A 16,924-nucleotide genomic window follows, 5' to 3' on the forward strand; every position below is an offset into this window, starting at 1 on the left:
CATGCCAAAAAAAAAAATTCCGTTATGTGTGTTCATTTTTCACATGGGAAGCAAATCACTTTTTATCTCCATTATTTCTATTTTGGTCATGTGATTTGAGATGTCCCCCTACCAGTTTTGGGATGGTTGTTTTATGATGATATTATGAAAGAAAAAATATATAAATAAAAACAATAATAATGATTACATTAAAAAAGAAAACCCAATATAAAGACCAACATGCAGGCAATTTAACTTCAAATTTAAAAAAAAATTAAAATCTTAAATTCAAAGTGCATTTAATCTGAATTCAAATTAAAAATCTCAAATTTCCTGTCATTTAAATCGACATTGATGATTTCCCTCGTGTGTTTCTGTGTGTGTGGCCCTGCTCAACCAACCCTGCAAGACTAGATTTACTGCACCTGCCTGCCAGGATAACCTTTGACCCCGGGACTTCCGTCTGCTCCCCGTTTGCCCTTTGGAGAGAAGCAACGAAACACAGATCAGCGCAAAAGAGGTACAAGTTTGGCAATGCACATGTGTTTTGAGTTGGAGGCAGTAATAGGATGGGAAAAAAAAAAACTGTCTTTTAAAAACAAAAGAAATACGGCGGTTATGGGTAAACACGCAAATAGAATCATCAAAGTCATGTTGTTTAGTCGAGCGAGTGTCGCTGACGGCAAGCGTGCGGCGACACACTTGAAGAGCTACTGCACGATATTTTGACATTTGCCAGTGAGAAATGCACATCAAATAACAAGCGCCGGTTTTATGCTTCTGTGTATTGCAATTTAAAGACTTAGATATTCCTTTGAGCTAGTTTTGTGGTCAGTTATGGAGGGTAGTGGATATTAGGTGATGCTTTTGTCACATTTTCGAAATTCGGAGATGATAGACACTGATGATATAAAGTATGAGAAGCAAAGCGATGTTTTTGTATCTTCCTCCTGTGCATGATTTATTTGTATTTCTTTGTGATGACATCATTTTCAATGTTACTCTGATACGTTCAAACCTGAGTATAAATATACATCATAAATTAGCCTAATTCTCAAAAACAAATGCAGCCGGTTTGTAAATTCCAAAGATTACGGTTTACTACTAAGTTCTAAACACTTTCTTATTAAAAGACCACAAGTGGAGCGAGAACAAAATAAATTGGTCCAATAAAACAAGCAAAATGCTAATTTATTATATTTTTAAAAACAATAAACGCATTTGTGGGACGACCACCGTTCATTGTTAAAGAAGCTGCAATAAAACGAAGGAATGTTATAATTGGTAGTCGGTAGAGTCGAAAAAGCCATTTCGAATTTATATTACACAAAAATACGCCATTTGTCAAGGCTGGTTTCCTCTTAAAAAGAGATTTTAACTCATGCACAACATCAAGGTTAAATTTGAGAACTAGCATGTAAACTGTAAAACCTACAGAACACATGCAATAATAAATAAATAAAAGAAAGAAATGTGCATCCAAAGTTAATTTGCAAGGAGCGCGCAAAAGATTTGGGAGTGTGGGAGTGCAGTAAATATCCTGGAGTGTCCAAAGCTGTTAGCCCACTTGTGCGCTTGCCAGCGACGTCTCTCTTTTCCGCCAAGATTCCTGAACAACCGATAGCGGATGTTTCGAGGTTAATATCCCCCACTCGCATCCTGTTTTGTAACTATAAATACTCGATAAGACATCCCGATTCCAGATTATCGGATGTCGCTATGAGTTATCCTTAATGATAATCTTCTAATTTTTCTTTCTGACATTTCAAAAATGTTTCTTATTCGATGCTGGCGCCACCTTGTGTTCTTGGTGCTGACGCCATTTTTTGGGTTGTTCATGATGCAAAATGAAACTATTTGCATATGCTCCGCCCACAAAAGCTACAAAAACAAACGTTAGCGCACATTGCGATCAGTTCAGATGTTAAAAGAAATACTCACAGGTTCCCCAGGCAGACCAGCAGGACCAGGATGACCTCTTTGTCCCTGTCGACCAAAAAACAACCAGTTAGAATTTGGTGAGAAATTGAGTCCAACGATACGTGCGTGACCTATGCTCTTTGGAATTCCCTCATGTTGCTAATTCCTGATAAATTGAGCAGAGGTCTGACAATAAAATATGCACTGATATGACTAAAACTTGGCTCAGTCAGCCAGTCTAGAGCTCGGACTGCCTTGGAAACAAAAAAGGTTCTTGTCATGATCAATTCAAACTTAATACCAGAAAGGTCCAAAAATCGTTGAAGAATCGTTGAATTTTTAACAGTCAAACCATTCCAACATTTCCGCATTGAGGAGAACCAGAATGAGACAAATCATTTCGTATCATTGAAATTTTTAATCACGACAAAATTGTTTACCGATGTTTGGCCACTTATAAAAATTCCGATTCAGTTTTGGATTCTGGACCAAAAAGCTGATGTCATGTTCTTCTTTACACCGATTCAACAGTAGTGCCGTCTACTTTGCTATCATTTGCTTCAAGACACCATTAAGATGACGTCTATTCCAAATAAGTGAGCTCATTCCTAACAAATCATCAAAAACTGAAATGATGATAATGCTCGTCTCAAGTAACCCTCTTGACAGCCAAAAAAAAAAAAAAAAAGATTAGCGACTATCCAAACCCTTCACCATCTTTATTCTAATTCACAATCAAGGATTTGACAGGCATGGGTTTTTTTTTTTTGCAATGTGTTTCGAATTAGCAATAAGTGGCCCAAAAATCAAGGGAAGACGGAAAGACGGCCAAATAACCACAATCCAGATTACTCAGCAGACTTTAGTCTACATAGAATAGGAAGTCTAAAAAAGAGCTTTGTTTGTCCTTTTAACAACCACACAACAAAGCCACAACAACACGGTTTGTCCGGCAGACATTAAAAATATTTTCCATGGAAAAAATATTTCCCAAGAACGAATTCCCGCTCGGTAAAGTTCTCACTACTCAGCAAATTACACTTGTGTGTTATTTCACCACCAAGAACGCGTAAGAGCTTCTTTTCCAGTGGTCGAAAAATCGTCATAGCTTGGCAAGAGAAAGAAAAGTCACAGCAGCCCACAACTGCGAAAACTCTACTCGAGTGTCGCTCCTTGACCGTCTCCTTGGCAACCTTCACATTCTCCGAAGAGACTGAGGGGCTTTCTCTGGCACTGGGACAGCCAGCTGACCAAAGAGATACAAAAATAATAAAAATCATAATCGGCAAAACATTAAACATAATAGAAAATGGATGGACCGGCTTATTGTATCCAAGCCTAATTAGCATATGGAGGAGGATGGAAAATAAACCATATGAGAGGCAGGCGATGGATTTTTTTTTGCGACGTTTGAATCAAAAGCGCTGAGTCAGCTTGATTTTTTTTTTTTTTGTTTCTGGCTCCCGGGTGCTGGAATATGACCCAGATGATTTGTAAAGGAGTTAGTGAAGTGCAGTTGTGCACAAAGAGGTGCCTGATGGTCTTGAGTTGAGCCAAGGTGATTGCATCTCTTTCACTTCAGAGCTTTAAAATTTGCCATTTCGAGTTGCAGTATGAACAAACACATGTGAAAAGGTTTAACCCAGATGTGTCCGAATTTGAGCCAGACTGTCAAGGCGACGCCCAGCCAGAGATTACCATAAATCATCAGGAAGTAGATCAGCGTTTTCCCATGACTACATGTTCTATGACTCATGAGGAAAGAAGATATATATTTTTTTCACAGTCGGCATTATTTGCTTGCATAACACATTTCGATACATACTTGTATGATTCCTGTCATGTGATCTTTTTTTGCTCACCTGACCTTTTAGTTTATTGATAAGGAATTTCTGCTGCTTTCTTGCAACTTGACTCTTATCAGTTAAGAAACTATAACGCCACATGAAAGCAAACATTTTGCCTTTTACTGTAGATCTCATGAGATATACTCTTGCTCCACTAGTAAGTAAATTTAAGGGTGGGTTCCTCGGAGGAAAAGCCGATACTGCCAGATGAATGTCAAATATTTCGGGCCTTTTTTTTTTTGTTTTTGCTGTTTCGAAGAATCTACATCAAAAACATCTGTGGAAAGTCTTAAATATATAATATTTGGAGGCCTAATATTCCACTTGGAGCCAAATACCTTCGGACTCGTGGAGTTTCAAGGCAAAGAATTTTGGGTTGACCACTGTATTGAATCTGCGGGTAATTTAGATAGCTAAACGAGACTAATGTGATTTGGCAATGCGTATGTGGAGTGACTTTTTTAAAAAAAAATTAAATATCTGGTTATCTCGTAAAATTGACACTGCTTCGATGCGTATTGAGCAAAGAGGACCGCAAATATGCAAGTGCTTGAGAGCAGGTGTCCGCGTTTACAACTTCCTTTGCTGTCCGTTTGGGAAACAACTCGACGGATAACCTGTGGGAGCGGTTCGCCTTGGAAATCACTCTGGCTGTGCGATTCCAGAAAATACCAAAGTTTAGGGCCAAGGCCGAAATGCAAAGCACAAGGTCTTGAGCAGGAAGACTTGACTTCTCGTCATTATCGCTGTTGACGCGACGGGGCTAAACACGAAAAAAAATAGACTGAGAATTTTTTAATTGAACGGGTGCTATTGTCACTCGAGCGTCCATAACACGAGCTTCACTCTGCGAGCTTGGAATCTGACTTGCAGATGTCCAAACTACAGTGAATCCAGAACACAGGTGTCCTGCTGGATGCCTGCGTAGCTTTCCAGGCAACGGACTAACATCCCCTTTTTGGCTCTCAAATAGTCATTCCAGATCAGGGTAGGAAGGAGGAGGAGACTCGATATTCCGATGTCTGCTTAAAAGACAAAATATGGCACATATGGGCCTGTAACATATTACAGATGCCTTCCTGCTCGACTCAAGTTCACGTGCAAACATAAACAGATTGTGAGAAGGAACAGATGGGTCCTACCTTTCGCCCACACTGGCCAGGCGGTCCAGCGTGACCTTTGACACCAGGCTCTCCCTGTAAAAACAAATGTGGGTCACACGTTCTTAGTCAGCGGCAGTAATATCTGTCGCTCTTTGCAGAGGATAAAGAATGTCTCCCTGAACTCATGCCCAGAGTGAATTAGCTCAGCTATCTGCGACTCGGATAACGCTGTATAGAATGGACGGATGGATCACGGAGGCGTTACGTACTTTTTCTCCTTCCGGGGCTTGACCAAGAGACAGACCAGGATCACCTTTTTCTCCCTGGAACAGAAGCATTGATTTGTTTTCGAGTCAAAGCGCTCACTCACTCAGTCGTAGGGCCCCCCGAGACACTTTGTTTACGTTCGCACTATCGGCAAGTAATGAGATCATCCTTCTTGTCGCTTCGTGTATTTACACAATCTCGCGGGCCATTTATGCCCTCCAGTAACTCGGTTTACACCGAGGAGTGACTGCGGAACATTCTTCTCCCTTTTCGGGCAGTGGGACCACTCGGTGGATTCTGGGTCAGCGTGCGCATTTTTACTGCGAGAGATCCGTTGGGAAAAAAAAAAACGAACATCGCTGGCTTGGAATACGTCTTTAATCAGAGCAGCCCGATCGAAGTTGGAACAAGTTAGCCAAGATATGGCCATGAGACGTTGGTGGGAATTTTCTCCATCCAGGTGGATTGTTTAAAAATGCGAGGAGCAAACCTCCAGCCAAGAGAAACATACTGTTCATGCATCTTAGCCTGTTTTTGTTTAATTCCCAATCGATCATGTAAAGATTTCATCATAAAATCTGGTGACTTCTTTCAATTATACCCTCCTTCATCTCAATTTTCGTCTTGGTGTCGAATACAACGGTCAGACAGTTCACAGTAGTGAGTGAGCGAACTTGGTTTTGTCGCAATTTATCATCATTACAGCCAGATCAGATAAGAGACTCGAAACAAACCTCACAATCTACGTTTTGCTGCTTGAGTTATGACGTGATGGCATGCGTTGATGACCACGGTGGCATATGCGGTGGAAAACCGCCGCGGTTTAATACATTTTACCTGACATAAAAACACCTCTCATTCCAGGAAAGTATCACATACGTAAGTGACATCATCTTGACATATTATTCTTTGCAAGCTCAAAGATGGAACACATGCTGATGTCAAGCAATTGTAAATTAGTCTGGCCGGACTTGAAATTGCTCGCTTCTCCCGAAAGGGAACAAGAGGCTTTTGAAGAGACTTTTTCAGTCTGGAAGATTTGACCCCAGTGAGAGTAAGTGGACTCAATATGTACTCAATAAATACATCTTACGCTTAACAAAAGCATCTTTTTGTTTCACATATGCAAAGAGCGTGACAGAAAATGATGAAGGGCTTTGTTTTGCACATTTTCAAATTAATTCAAGACTGATTTTGTCATGTAAAGTTAGGAAGTCATCAGTTGGTCATCGATTGTCGGTTTTATGTCATTTTGGTCTACCTATGAGTATAGAATTCGTTAGCCGGCTAAACGGGCAGACATAGCAATCGAAAGGGGGGAGTCATCAGCTTGAGGAATATAAAATCAATATTTTGTGACAATATGCATAAGAGTCGCTAATAATTGCTGAACTGAGGTTCCCCAGGGTAGAAGTTTGAGTCCCCTGCAATTTGGGTTGGAGTGTTTTCTGATCTTGGATTGATTGTCAACAAGCTGTCCCCCCACAATGACCACAAATGTGTCAGACAAAGTCATAGACTTATCAATGCCATACCTTCCTTCCAGGTGGTCCGGATAAACCCGGGTTTCCATGTGGGCCAACAGGACCCTGAAAAGATAGCAACTATACTTTTATAAGTTGATACATTTACAACATTTAACACATTGTGAGAAAAATCGAACTCTCAAAAGCGTTTTTTTTTTTTCCAATTGCCATAATACGTTACCTGTACAGTTAATAAAGCTTTTATGAAGACCACTGCCTATTTCTATTATTGTTTCCATTATTTCCTATGGGAAAAATATTTAGAATAAATCACAAGTCGTCCACTATCCCAGTATGGCCCTTAAAGTTCCACTATACGACTGCTAACACGTGTAGAATATTCTTCCTTTTACCGGCGGCTGTCTGGGGTCCGAGGCACGGCCACCGGGTCCTCGAGTTTACGTCCGGGTGTTCTGCGAGCCCTCATATGTCTCCCTCATGTCTCTCCTGTCGTAATATCGGTTATTTTCCTTCCCCCTGCACTTTTCCACTGGTTAAACGGGGGTCCCGTGATGTGAAGACCACTCATCCATCACTTCATATACACCCCCCCCCCCCCTCCTCCAGTGGCAAAGTATAGACGTGATTTAAAACCCGGTCGGTTGTAATTCTTTGAGCAAATCCAAATGTTTTGACGAAAGCGAGTCAAACCAGGTGGGCAGAAATGAAAATACATTTTTATCGTTGATGGGATCGTAAATTGATGCAAACTACAAAGAGGGGGGCCTTTTGGAAAAATAAAGCACCATAAGGGATCCCTAGTGTTCGAAAATCGCTGACCAGGCAAAATCTTTCTCATTCAAATATATCCCAACAGGAAGCCTCTGTATCTTCTGCCCGTTCTTTGACTTATTCGAACGTTTGCGACTCGCTCCGCGCTGGAGGTAAAAGAAAAGGCTCAGATTCCACCTGGGTGATCCTTTCCACATCTCTGTTTTTTATCTAACTTTGTCAGCTTGTGGGGGAGAAGTCAAAGAACTCCAAAAGAACCCTCCTGCCTTGCCTCTTTTCCCCCCACTCAAAAAAAAAAAGCCCAAACCCTTCTTCCCCTTTGCAGGCGCTGGACATATGGAGACACTTAACAGAAGCTCATCCACAGATTTTCTTCTTCTTTTCTGTTTCAGTAAATTCCCCTTTTTTTTATGCTCCAGATTACAACGTATGGAAATCATCATTGGCAGATAAGAGAAACGGAGATAGGAGCAGCCGGGCTTTCCTGATGACAAAACGCCAAGCTTGCCGTTGGACAGACGTCCCTGCAGGTAACGACGTGTTGTTTTTTTTATGGACCATTAGTGCACAACAGACACACTCACACCTGTTTTCTTCTGGCATTAAAACACATCTACACCAAATCGTCACGACCTGATGAATGAACCTCTGAGTAGTTGCAACTGCAAAGACCTGCTGATCTCCAGACGGGGTCTTAAAATACTTTTAATATGATGGAGACAAAGACTCTCTGTTATTGAAAGGGATTGGGCTCCACTGAGCTCCCACCACAGAAGATAGTTTCATGGGCAGGTGGAGTTCATACACCCCCGCACTCAACACTACAAGTAGGACTTAAAAGTCTTGCACTTGTTTGCCATTCTGTTTGTTAGTTAGACAGCTGCTGCCCATGTCAGATTCTGGATGCCATGTGTGGCTCCGCATCTTGACTCAAACCACAACAATACATTTCTTGCATCAACACTCCTTTCAAATTCCACGCTGAAACACAATGTTCTTCATTGATCAACTTGACCTTGACATGGGAAATCGCTCGGTATGCCCGGACATCACATGGAAGTGATACACGCACACACCACAATGTAATGAATTTGTCCTTGAAGATCCTTCCGCAATGTCGGAAGTGCATACTACAGACAAATGGAGACCACGCCACATGGTGTCAAACTCCAGGTCCGGGGGCCAGATACGGCCCGCGACATCAAATTGTGCATCGACTTCATGTTTCATTTCTAAAATTCCAAATTGTCTTCACTTATAAAAAAAAAAAAAAGATAGTGCTAGCATTTTCTAAGATTTATCTTTTTAAAATATTTGAACAGTTTTTACTATATACAGTCATAACGGCTCGCAACAAAATAATATGATAATGTGATAAAGTGTTCCCTTCACTCACCCGTGGACCCCGCTTCCCTTGCTTTCCTGGCAATCCTGGAAGTCCTTGAAAGCCCTGGAAAGAATGATGTCAGATTCATTGTAAATTCATCTTTATGACTCTGTAAACGTCCTCGTAAAATAATGCAACAGCAGGTCCATTCGTGTCGGATATTTAATGAATGTCACATCAGCTATTAGCAGTTATTTAAATGCTATTAAGGACCAGAAGGTAAAACTGCAGCTGGGTGAAATACTGGCAGGCCAGAAAATGTCTTATTAAGGGTGCAAGTGACCCTTACAAAGCCAATATTCCTCAAGCTAGTAAAGTCACTTGTGACATATAGAATTTGTGAGGCTACGCGCTTTAATGAAGGCCATTGGCCAGCTTTTAAACAATTTCATAGATGGATGGATTAGCAAGGCTCGCAAAGGTCAAAACTAATGAGGGATCTGAGGGACATGAGCTTGCTTGAGAAGTTAGCAGTGTTGGGTAGTTTTCCTTATGGCCCCAGCAATAACAAGAACAAGCTTGTTCTCGGGAGAATACAGCAGGAAGTCGTGCTCAATGAAATACACTTAGCAGAAAAAACAGAAAGGTTTGTTGTGTCGTTTAAAAGAGGGATTTTATGGAATTTTTAATATTTCAACCAAAACCCGTGTACGTGTGATTTGTGAAAAAAGACTTCAATAAATTAAGAAAAATTGAATTGTAAATGAAGACTTCAGTAAATAAATAATACAAATAATATTATATAATAGGAATTATAATAAATAACTAAAAAATATATATAACAATAATAAATCTTCCCAAATTGGCTTGGGCAAAAAGTGGTGACCTGGACCATAGTAAAAAAAAAAAATAATAATAATAATACACGTAAACATCGGGTAGAACTTGTTAACTAGAAGGCTGTAGTCCATATTGGAACCCAAGACCTCAGAACTGTGAAGCAGACTACAACCATTAGTAGCCGATGCTGTTGTGATTACAATGTCAAAGGCAGTTATCATCAATGAATTTCTTTGTTTTAGTCACTCACTGGGAGACATATTCGCTTGGTAATCTTATCGTGACATGATTGTGATTATAGATGATAGGACATGAAAAATACCAAAAATAAAGTGTAGCGGTACGACTACGGTAAGACCGCTGGAAAGAAAATCTGTGGAACAGTTGAAACTCAGCCTTGACATAACACATGTACATTATTTTCTTTGTCAAATTTACAACTTGTGAAATAGACACTGCATCAAGAATTTTGTGGGACAAATTGTACAGTTGCCATGGGAATCTGTGTAAACGGCATAAAATCAGACGTCAGCGAGTTACGCAGTCATGCGAAACATCGGGAAGATGACCTTCACCACCCAAGTGATTGGCAGCAAGTTCGACTCTCATTTAAATAGTCTGAGTGGCTCGTAGAGCTGCGGTTTCCTTCACCGCCACAGAAGGAAAGATTTATTTCAAACCTTTTTTTTTTTTCGTGGGTCAAACATGTGCTAACGCACGGAAGGTCTCTTCGACAATGGAAAATGTGCGTAAGCATTTTGTGTTTTGTAGAAAGACAGTGAACAAGACTCCATTGAGTTTATTAATGTCAAGGGGAAACATGCTGATGCAGCTAAATGCTAATGCTGCAAAGCTAGGTCAGTCGCAAAGATATTCGTATTTAATCTTTAATCTAAACTCCATATGCTAAGTCGCAATGTTTTCAGTATGCTAAACTAGCTAAAAATTAATCAAGGGTTGGTATGGGTTTTTCACTGGAACTGGTTAATTGAGTTTTTCTTCTAATATCGGGGTTTTGTCGAGCAGTCAGTCAGAAGAATCGTAACACTTCAGCACTGGCCACTGGGGTAATAGACAGGCTAAGGCTGTTTCTAAAACAGCCTATTTCTAGCATCGCTAAAATGCAGATTCGCCCTGGTTTGACAAGTTTTGATGTAAGAACAATAAGCTAAAGTCAGGGAAAGCGGACATTCTAATTTGGATTTATCAACACAGAGATTCCAGGTTTACAAAACCTAAAACCCTAGAGACATGTTTGATATCCACGTCAGCAGGAATAAAGCCACGAGTTCGGTCTTGCATACAAATGAGAACCAAAATCGCATTAGGGATTAGCCCATATGCGTACAGCAGCCAAGAGTTATGAAATGGTATAATTAATCATAATCGTTTGTAAAATAAACACTATGCTGACAAAACTGTACCAGGAACACGCAAGTTGGAAAGAACCGACTTATCGTCGACGCACTCACCGGAGGCCCTGGTTCTCCTTTAAGTCCAGGTGGTCCTGCCAAAAGTGAGACGAGGGTCGGTCCCAGGTCGAATGTTTGGAAGTCATCTCCGGCTGCAGGAGTGACAGGAATAACTGGCATGGTTTGGACATCCTGCACGATGCTTATTTGAGGATCATTTTTTGGAGGTGCATCGGTGGGTAATTGCTGGAGAAAGTCGGATCTCAAAGAGGACGCTTGTGTGGATTCGCTTGTGGTCTGAAGTTTAGTCTCCGATAGTCTCGTAGAGGTCGATACATCCGCCAATCCTTGGCCCTCTCTTTGCTTTGTGGTTTGCAAAGGTAAATCCCATGTCGGTGGTGTCGGACTGGTCCAGAGAGATGCGGTCATAGTTTCGGTAGTTTTCTCCAACCCCGGAAAGTCCACTTGACTTTCGGCAACAACGGGTTCAGGAGTCCAAGACGTGGACGTGTCATTCCCAATTAGCAAATCATCTTTTGGGACAAAAACGGATCCCTCGGCTGAGGAGGTAGTAGGTTCCGGGGATAACGCCAGCGCTGTTGAATGACTTGTGTTTGGATGGATGAAAATTAGAGGTAGCAGGGGTGCGAAGACAGGCCGATACGTGTCGGCTTCTCTGCAGTGTTTCTTAACGTAATTACAATAGTGACGAGCCGCCTCCGCCGACGGGTAGATATCGAACTGGCAGATGGCGCCTTCAAACGGCACCGCGTTGTGGTTCGTTTTCCCGAGGACAAACCAGCCCTCCAGAGTAAGCCTTTCCTTCTTTTTGGATTGAAAATCTCCATGAAGGCTTTTGTTCCCACAAGAGGTGTGCAGGGACACCCGCTGACCTCGGAATTCCAAGGCCAGACTGTGCCACCGGCCGTCGTGAACGTCATAGTCGAACGCGACGGTGTTCCTGTGGCCCGCGTAAACAAGAAGCTGACCCGGTGTGAACTGCACACCGAGTCGGACCTTCCCTCTCTTGGACACGACGGAGAAAAGAAAGGCGTTGTTGATGCGGTGGACGGAGAGACTGAGAATCAGGGAGAGATTGGCGATGGTGAAGGAAGCCGGGATGACGGTACGCACAGGCACCTGGATGCGTGCCCTCGGGTTGAGAATAACTCCAGACTTGAAGGGGATGATTCCATTCGGGACTGATGGAGCGCTCCAAGATGTTGACCCGCCTGACCTTTCCCCAGAAAGACCCAGCTGCTGTAGAATATCTACGTCTTCAAAACATACAGAGAAGAAGTCAGCGACCGCAAGCATTACACTGGAATATCACAAAGGGGGGTGGGGGGGGTGAACTTTTGTTTGTTTATGTTGCGTGCACAGAATACGACATGATTCTGCAACTCCACAAAACATTTTTAACTATAAAAGTTACATTTCCAGCATCTCAATGTTCAAATCAAGGAAGAATTTCAAATATCATCAATATAAACCCCGGGGGGTTTAATAATGTTATTATTTCTTAACCAAACCAAATCTGATTTTAATTTCAAAGCTGAGGGATCAATCAGTACTGTATTCATAGGTCTGACATAAAAAAAAAAAGTCTCCACTGTAGAAGTGCAGCCTCTGATGTGGCGCTGTCAAACAAAGGCGCTGTGTTTAGCTTCAAGAGGTCGGAAAATCATCCAGGGCCAATCAGCTCATCTTGGATACCGTACGCTAATCCGCTCAGTACGTGCGATGGCGAAACTCCCGGCTTATATAAAGATCTCAAATATGCATGGGTTTTCTCTCCACAAAATGCAAGGGATAAGCTGCTTTCAAAAATAAATTCAGAACTGAGCAGAGGAGAAATAAATGTAGGCCTGGGAGAAGGAAGAAGGGAGGGTGGAAGGGGGTCGAGAATTAGCCCCACGTTAAAAATACATGAAGCTGAGAAGAAACATCTTTGCAACAAAGCACACATTTTAATTGTTAATATTCAAATAAATGTGTTCTTTTATCTAATGCTCCCTGATGTACTTTCACAGCTTCACTGAAGATGGAATCAGACCGCCTCAGGCTTCCTTCCCACAAGCGACAAAAAAAACGTCTGCCAAAAGCAGCCAACTATCAAATTTTACTTCAACCCATCCACCGTGGCTCCGTTTTCCATCGCCTTGGTCAAAACAGATATTTTTAGGAAATACTCACTTTGGCCCAAGGTGAATGAGCAGGTACAACAGAGGATAGTCCAAAGAATCAGGACTCTCCTAGGACACACAAAAAAAAAAAAAAATTGTACAAAACATTCATCGTGTTTCATACTGAAGTCATTCCATCATCTTTTATGATTATCAACAGTTGCTATGCTGTTTTACGGAGGTGATAATGGCAGTGCTGGCTTTACACAATATTCTTTTTTTTTTTTGATAGCTATTACATTGTGGTTGTGTGTGGCTTGCTAACGGCGCTTGTAATACAGGAAGGTTATTACGGTTGTGGTTTTTCCCAGAGAGCTGCTGTCAAACCACTCCACTGACATTACTCAGGACTCCCACCCCCCCTCCCCATCCTCCCCTCCTCCTCTCTCTCTCTTAGATATTAAAACAAAAAAGATAAGTGGGTGTGCACTCGGCTCACACTGCATGTACAGTAGTGTACACTACTGAGTGCATATGATGCAACACTGCTTTTTTTTCTTCTCTCTATCTCTCCTCCCTTTTTCGGGGAGGGGGGGGGGGCAACCAATAAACAGAAGATGATGCACTAGCGTGGGAGGAGAGATGAGGAGGGCTTTTCTCCTCCTCTCATACATCTTTTTTTTGAACACCAAATCACAGTTCAGCTGCCAAAAGGGGACGATGAAAACTTTTTTCCACTCCATGCAGTTGTTTAAGATGAGTTCATGGAGGTGGCGATGTGTTCATTAGTTTAGTTTTATCTCATGCGAGCAGAAATTAAGATGCAAAAGAAAAAGGGTGACTCACCCCCCGGCTCCTTTGAGTTCGGAGTGCGGGGCATTGTCCGGCTCCATAGCGGTTACTTCATTCTTTCTTGGGGGGCTTCACTCCTGTCCGGATGAGGAGCTCTTTCCATCCCCGGGTTGCACCGATGTAGTTTTTTCTTTCTTTTTTTTTTTCTCTCAAATAAGAAAGTGATTCAAGGTTGCAAGTTCAACGCAGTCTGTCATTGTCTTCCACCTGCACGAGTCTTCCCAAATCCTCGAGATCCCATTCACGCCGGCATTGCGCGCGTCTGTGTGTGTGTTGTGAGCGTGCAGACTTCCCGAAAATGAAAGTTTCTTGCGTGAGTGAGGGGGAGAAGAGAAGGAGGGATGTGTGTGTAGGGGGGGGGGGGGGGGATGCCTCCCTCTGTCGTGCTGTGGAGCTGCAGCAGGGACTTGAAGGTGTGTCCTCCTCCCGAGCTCTGTGTGCAGCCCCCTCAAACTGCTCCTGGGGGGGCTTGCCGGGCTCCTCTTGCATGCGTGAGTGGAGCTTTACAGGAAGTCTCGAAGAGGATTTAGGGGATCGTGACAATGAAAGAACCCCCTCGCTTAAACAATCAAGTTAAAGAGAACTTAAATATTAGTGTTTAAATGAAATAAGTCCTTTATTAGTGACTTTGGGCCATTTCAACGTGGCAGGACATTTTAAAAATACACGTGGGTGTATAAATTAAATTCTAATTGTCCTGGGACAAGATGTTGATGTAAGAAAGGGGATTCCCAAATGTTATTTCAAGGGAGGACAGAGAGTGTATAGCTATTTAAGACAATTAAAAGCAAAGTGGAGAAATGAAAAGTTGTTTACTAAAATTTTACTTCCAAAAATATTTAATTTTTATTTTTTTTCACGGAGCCTTTGTGCATATTCCTTCCAATCAGCTAGCCATAGTTTCAAAATGTGACAGAAAGCCACCTAAAGAGCCCAACGCATATTATTACATTTGCCATATGTTATTTTAGCTTTCACTGAACAATGTTAGCGGTCGAGCTTAAGAGCAATTCTGACCGCGGCTGTATTTTCTGTACAAACCTTCTACATCCTGCACTACAAAACCACAATTTCCCCAAAATGTCCATCTTGATACTTAAAACAAGACCTTGAAAATGGATTACATCGGTGAATTTATACGAATGAGTCACTTGGCAAATCTAATTCAAGAGAAAAATGTATTTGTCATGTAAAGAAAGAATTCTGGTTTTAGTATTTTGATAACTATAATAACCTTAATCGTCAATAAAAAAAAAGTATATTGATTGCAGTAAAAATCAGTTGGGTGCTCTCTGGTGGGTGAAAGGACAAATTACAGAAGATACTAAAGGTAAGAGCGATTTTATGTACATTTTTATTGCAAGCCACTTAGAACGTAATGGCCTCGACAATCTTTTTCTCATGGCTCGGACACATCATTTGTAACCCCCCGACCGACCAGACAGACAAATACGTATATAAACACTCGCTTTGAGGTCAGGTCCGCATGTGTCATATTCATCTTGCACCACCATTTCAAAAGTGACATCACGAGGTGTCAACGTATGACCTGTCTATTTATGGCAACTTTCTTTCCAGAACACGTCTGTTCTCGCCGCGGTGACAGAGACGTGTTGCAGGCCGGCGTGAAATTCCTCCGCGTGGAGAAAGTCCTCATTGACCTACTGCGACAGCGTCCGAGGGGGAAACCCAACAGAGCGTCGATTCAGCTGCCTGCAACTGGATCCCGCCGAGGGCCCGGCCCCTCCCCTCGCCGTGCACCCATTGTGATCCAGGAAGGCGGACCGAGCCTCCCATGACCCAAGAGAAGATACTCTACGGGCCTGTGATGGACGAGGTACTGGAAAGTAGTATTTTCATTTTGTGGCTCCTTTCATGGGGCTTCAATGCTGACTCCATTGGAACACAATGACGGGTTGTGCATTTGGTACCTGGAACTTATCCAACTTAACCCACCAGCTGTAGAAATCAATACAATACCAAAAAAAAAAAAAATGAATAGCTTATTTTCGCTTACCATTCATTTTAATGTAAAAAAAAAAAAATTGCTTTGTTCTGCAAATATTTTTGTAGCCGCAAGTTGCAACAGTTCACAGTCATTTTGAAAAACAAAAGACTGACATCTGTTTTTGAAAAGTAGAAATGTGTAGAATATTAGGAACACTTCCCGACAGCTCATCCTTGATTTTTCTTTGAAAGTTTTTTTTTTTTACTGCAGCAGGATTGCGTTAGCGTAATCGGGCACACAAACCGGGGGACCGTACACCTGAAATAAACATTCAAGGGGTCAGCGAGTTCGATGCCTTGCTCAAGAACGCCATCATCATAATAAATGGCCTTCTACGATTGATATTTTTTCCACAGCATTATTTTTAGTTTGTTCGGCACTACTTTCGCTGAAACACTCAATTAGCCTCGCAGCTGCTCGGCATACATTGAAAAGTTATTCCTTCCTTTAACGTGGCTTGACCTCAAATGCACAACACAAAAACAGGACTCATTTTGTCCCTATTTGACGAGCAGGTTCCAAAATGTACTTTGCATGTGTTTCCTGCCGTGAATGTTAGAGGGGGGTTGCGGTCTCATGCGTATCATCTCGGTGGTCCTCGCCTTGACATCTCTTTCATGTTGGCCCACGGGGGCCGGCTTCCATCTAACCCAAGCGAAAAAACATTGACTTGCAACCCAAAACTCTCCAGGGAGAGAAAATCTAAACAGATATTCAATACCAGTGCCATTCTTTTTGTTTTCTCCCCACACGTCACACTAATTCATGATTAAATCCAGAAAGTAACTTTTAAAATCGAGTAATCGGTGGAGTAACTAAGTTTGTTTTTTCCATGGTAACTATGGCAACACTGGTGCTGATGGGTTTTTTTTTTCCACTTAGGTGGAGGTCTGCACTTTTTTTTTTTTCATCTATATCTGAAATTAAGAGAAGAAGAATCCGTTCCGTTCTGCTGTTGATGGAAACTCTGGTCTTCTAAACACGC

General features: G+C 41.9%; 2 protein-coding genes across 7 annotated transcripts in view; one reads left to right on the forward strand and one right to left on the reverse strand.

Moving 5' to 3' along the window:
- The window catches only part of LOC147058529 (uncharacterized), a 32,053-nt gene extending 18,712 nt beyond the window's left edge, over positions 1–13,341 (reverse strand). Inside the window, exons 1-8 of the mRNA XM_085910969.1 lie at positions 13,150–13,341; positions 11,014–12,230; positions 8,771–8,824; positions 6,652–6,705; positions 5,119–5,172; positions 4,889–4,942; positions 1,921–1,965; positions 405–458 (exon numbers count right to left, since the gene is read on the reverse strand). Of these exons, the coding sequence (XP_085767095.1) occupies positions 405–458; positions 1,921–1,965; positions 4,889–4,942; positions 5,119–5,172; positions 6,652–6,705; positions 8,771–8,824; positions 11,014–12,230; positions 13,150–13,261 (1,644 nt within the window). The 5' untranslated portion in view covers positions 13,262–13,341. The remainder of the gene's footprint in view (positions 1–404; positions 459–1,920; positions 1,966–4,888; positions 4,943–5,118; positions 5,173–6,651; positions 6,706–8,770; positions 8,825–11,013; positions 12,231–13,149) is intronic.
- The window catches only part of LOC147058530 (uncharacterized), a 52,291-nt gene that overhangs the window by 18,269 nt on the left and 17,098 nt on the right, over positions 1–16,924 (forward strand). For 5 of the 6 annotated variants that reach the window (XM_085910974.1, XM_085910978.1, XM_085910973.1 and 2 more), the window contains 3 exons: positions 389–499; positions 7,794–7,904; positions 15,510–15,768. The gene's annotated coding sequence lies outside the window, so the exon portion shown is untranslated. The remainder of the gene's footprint in view (positions 1–388; positions 500–7,793; positions 7,905–15,509; positions 15,769–16,924) is intronic. The other variant, XM_085910979.1, reaches the window with a different exon arrangement.

The sequence above is a fragment of the Syngnathus leptorhynchus genome, chromosome 4, assembly GCF_054491065.1.
Source record: "Syngnathus leptorhynchus isolate UIUO chromosome 4, UIUO_Slep, whole genome shotgun sequence".
Classification (NCBI taxonomy): Eukaryota; Metazoa; Chordata; class Actinopteri; order Syngnathiformes; family Syngnathidae; genus Syngnathus; species Syngnathus leptorhynchus.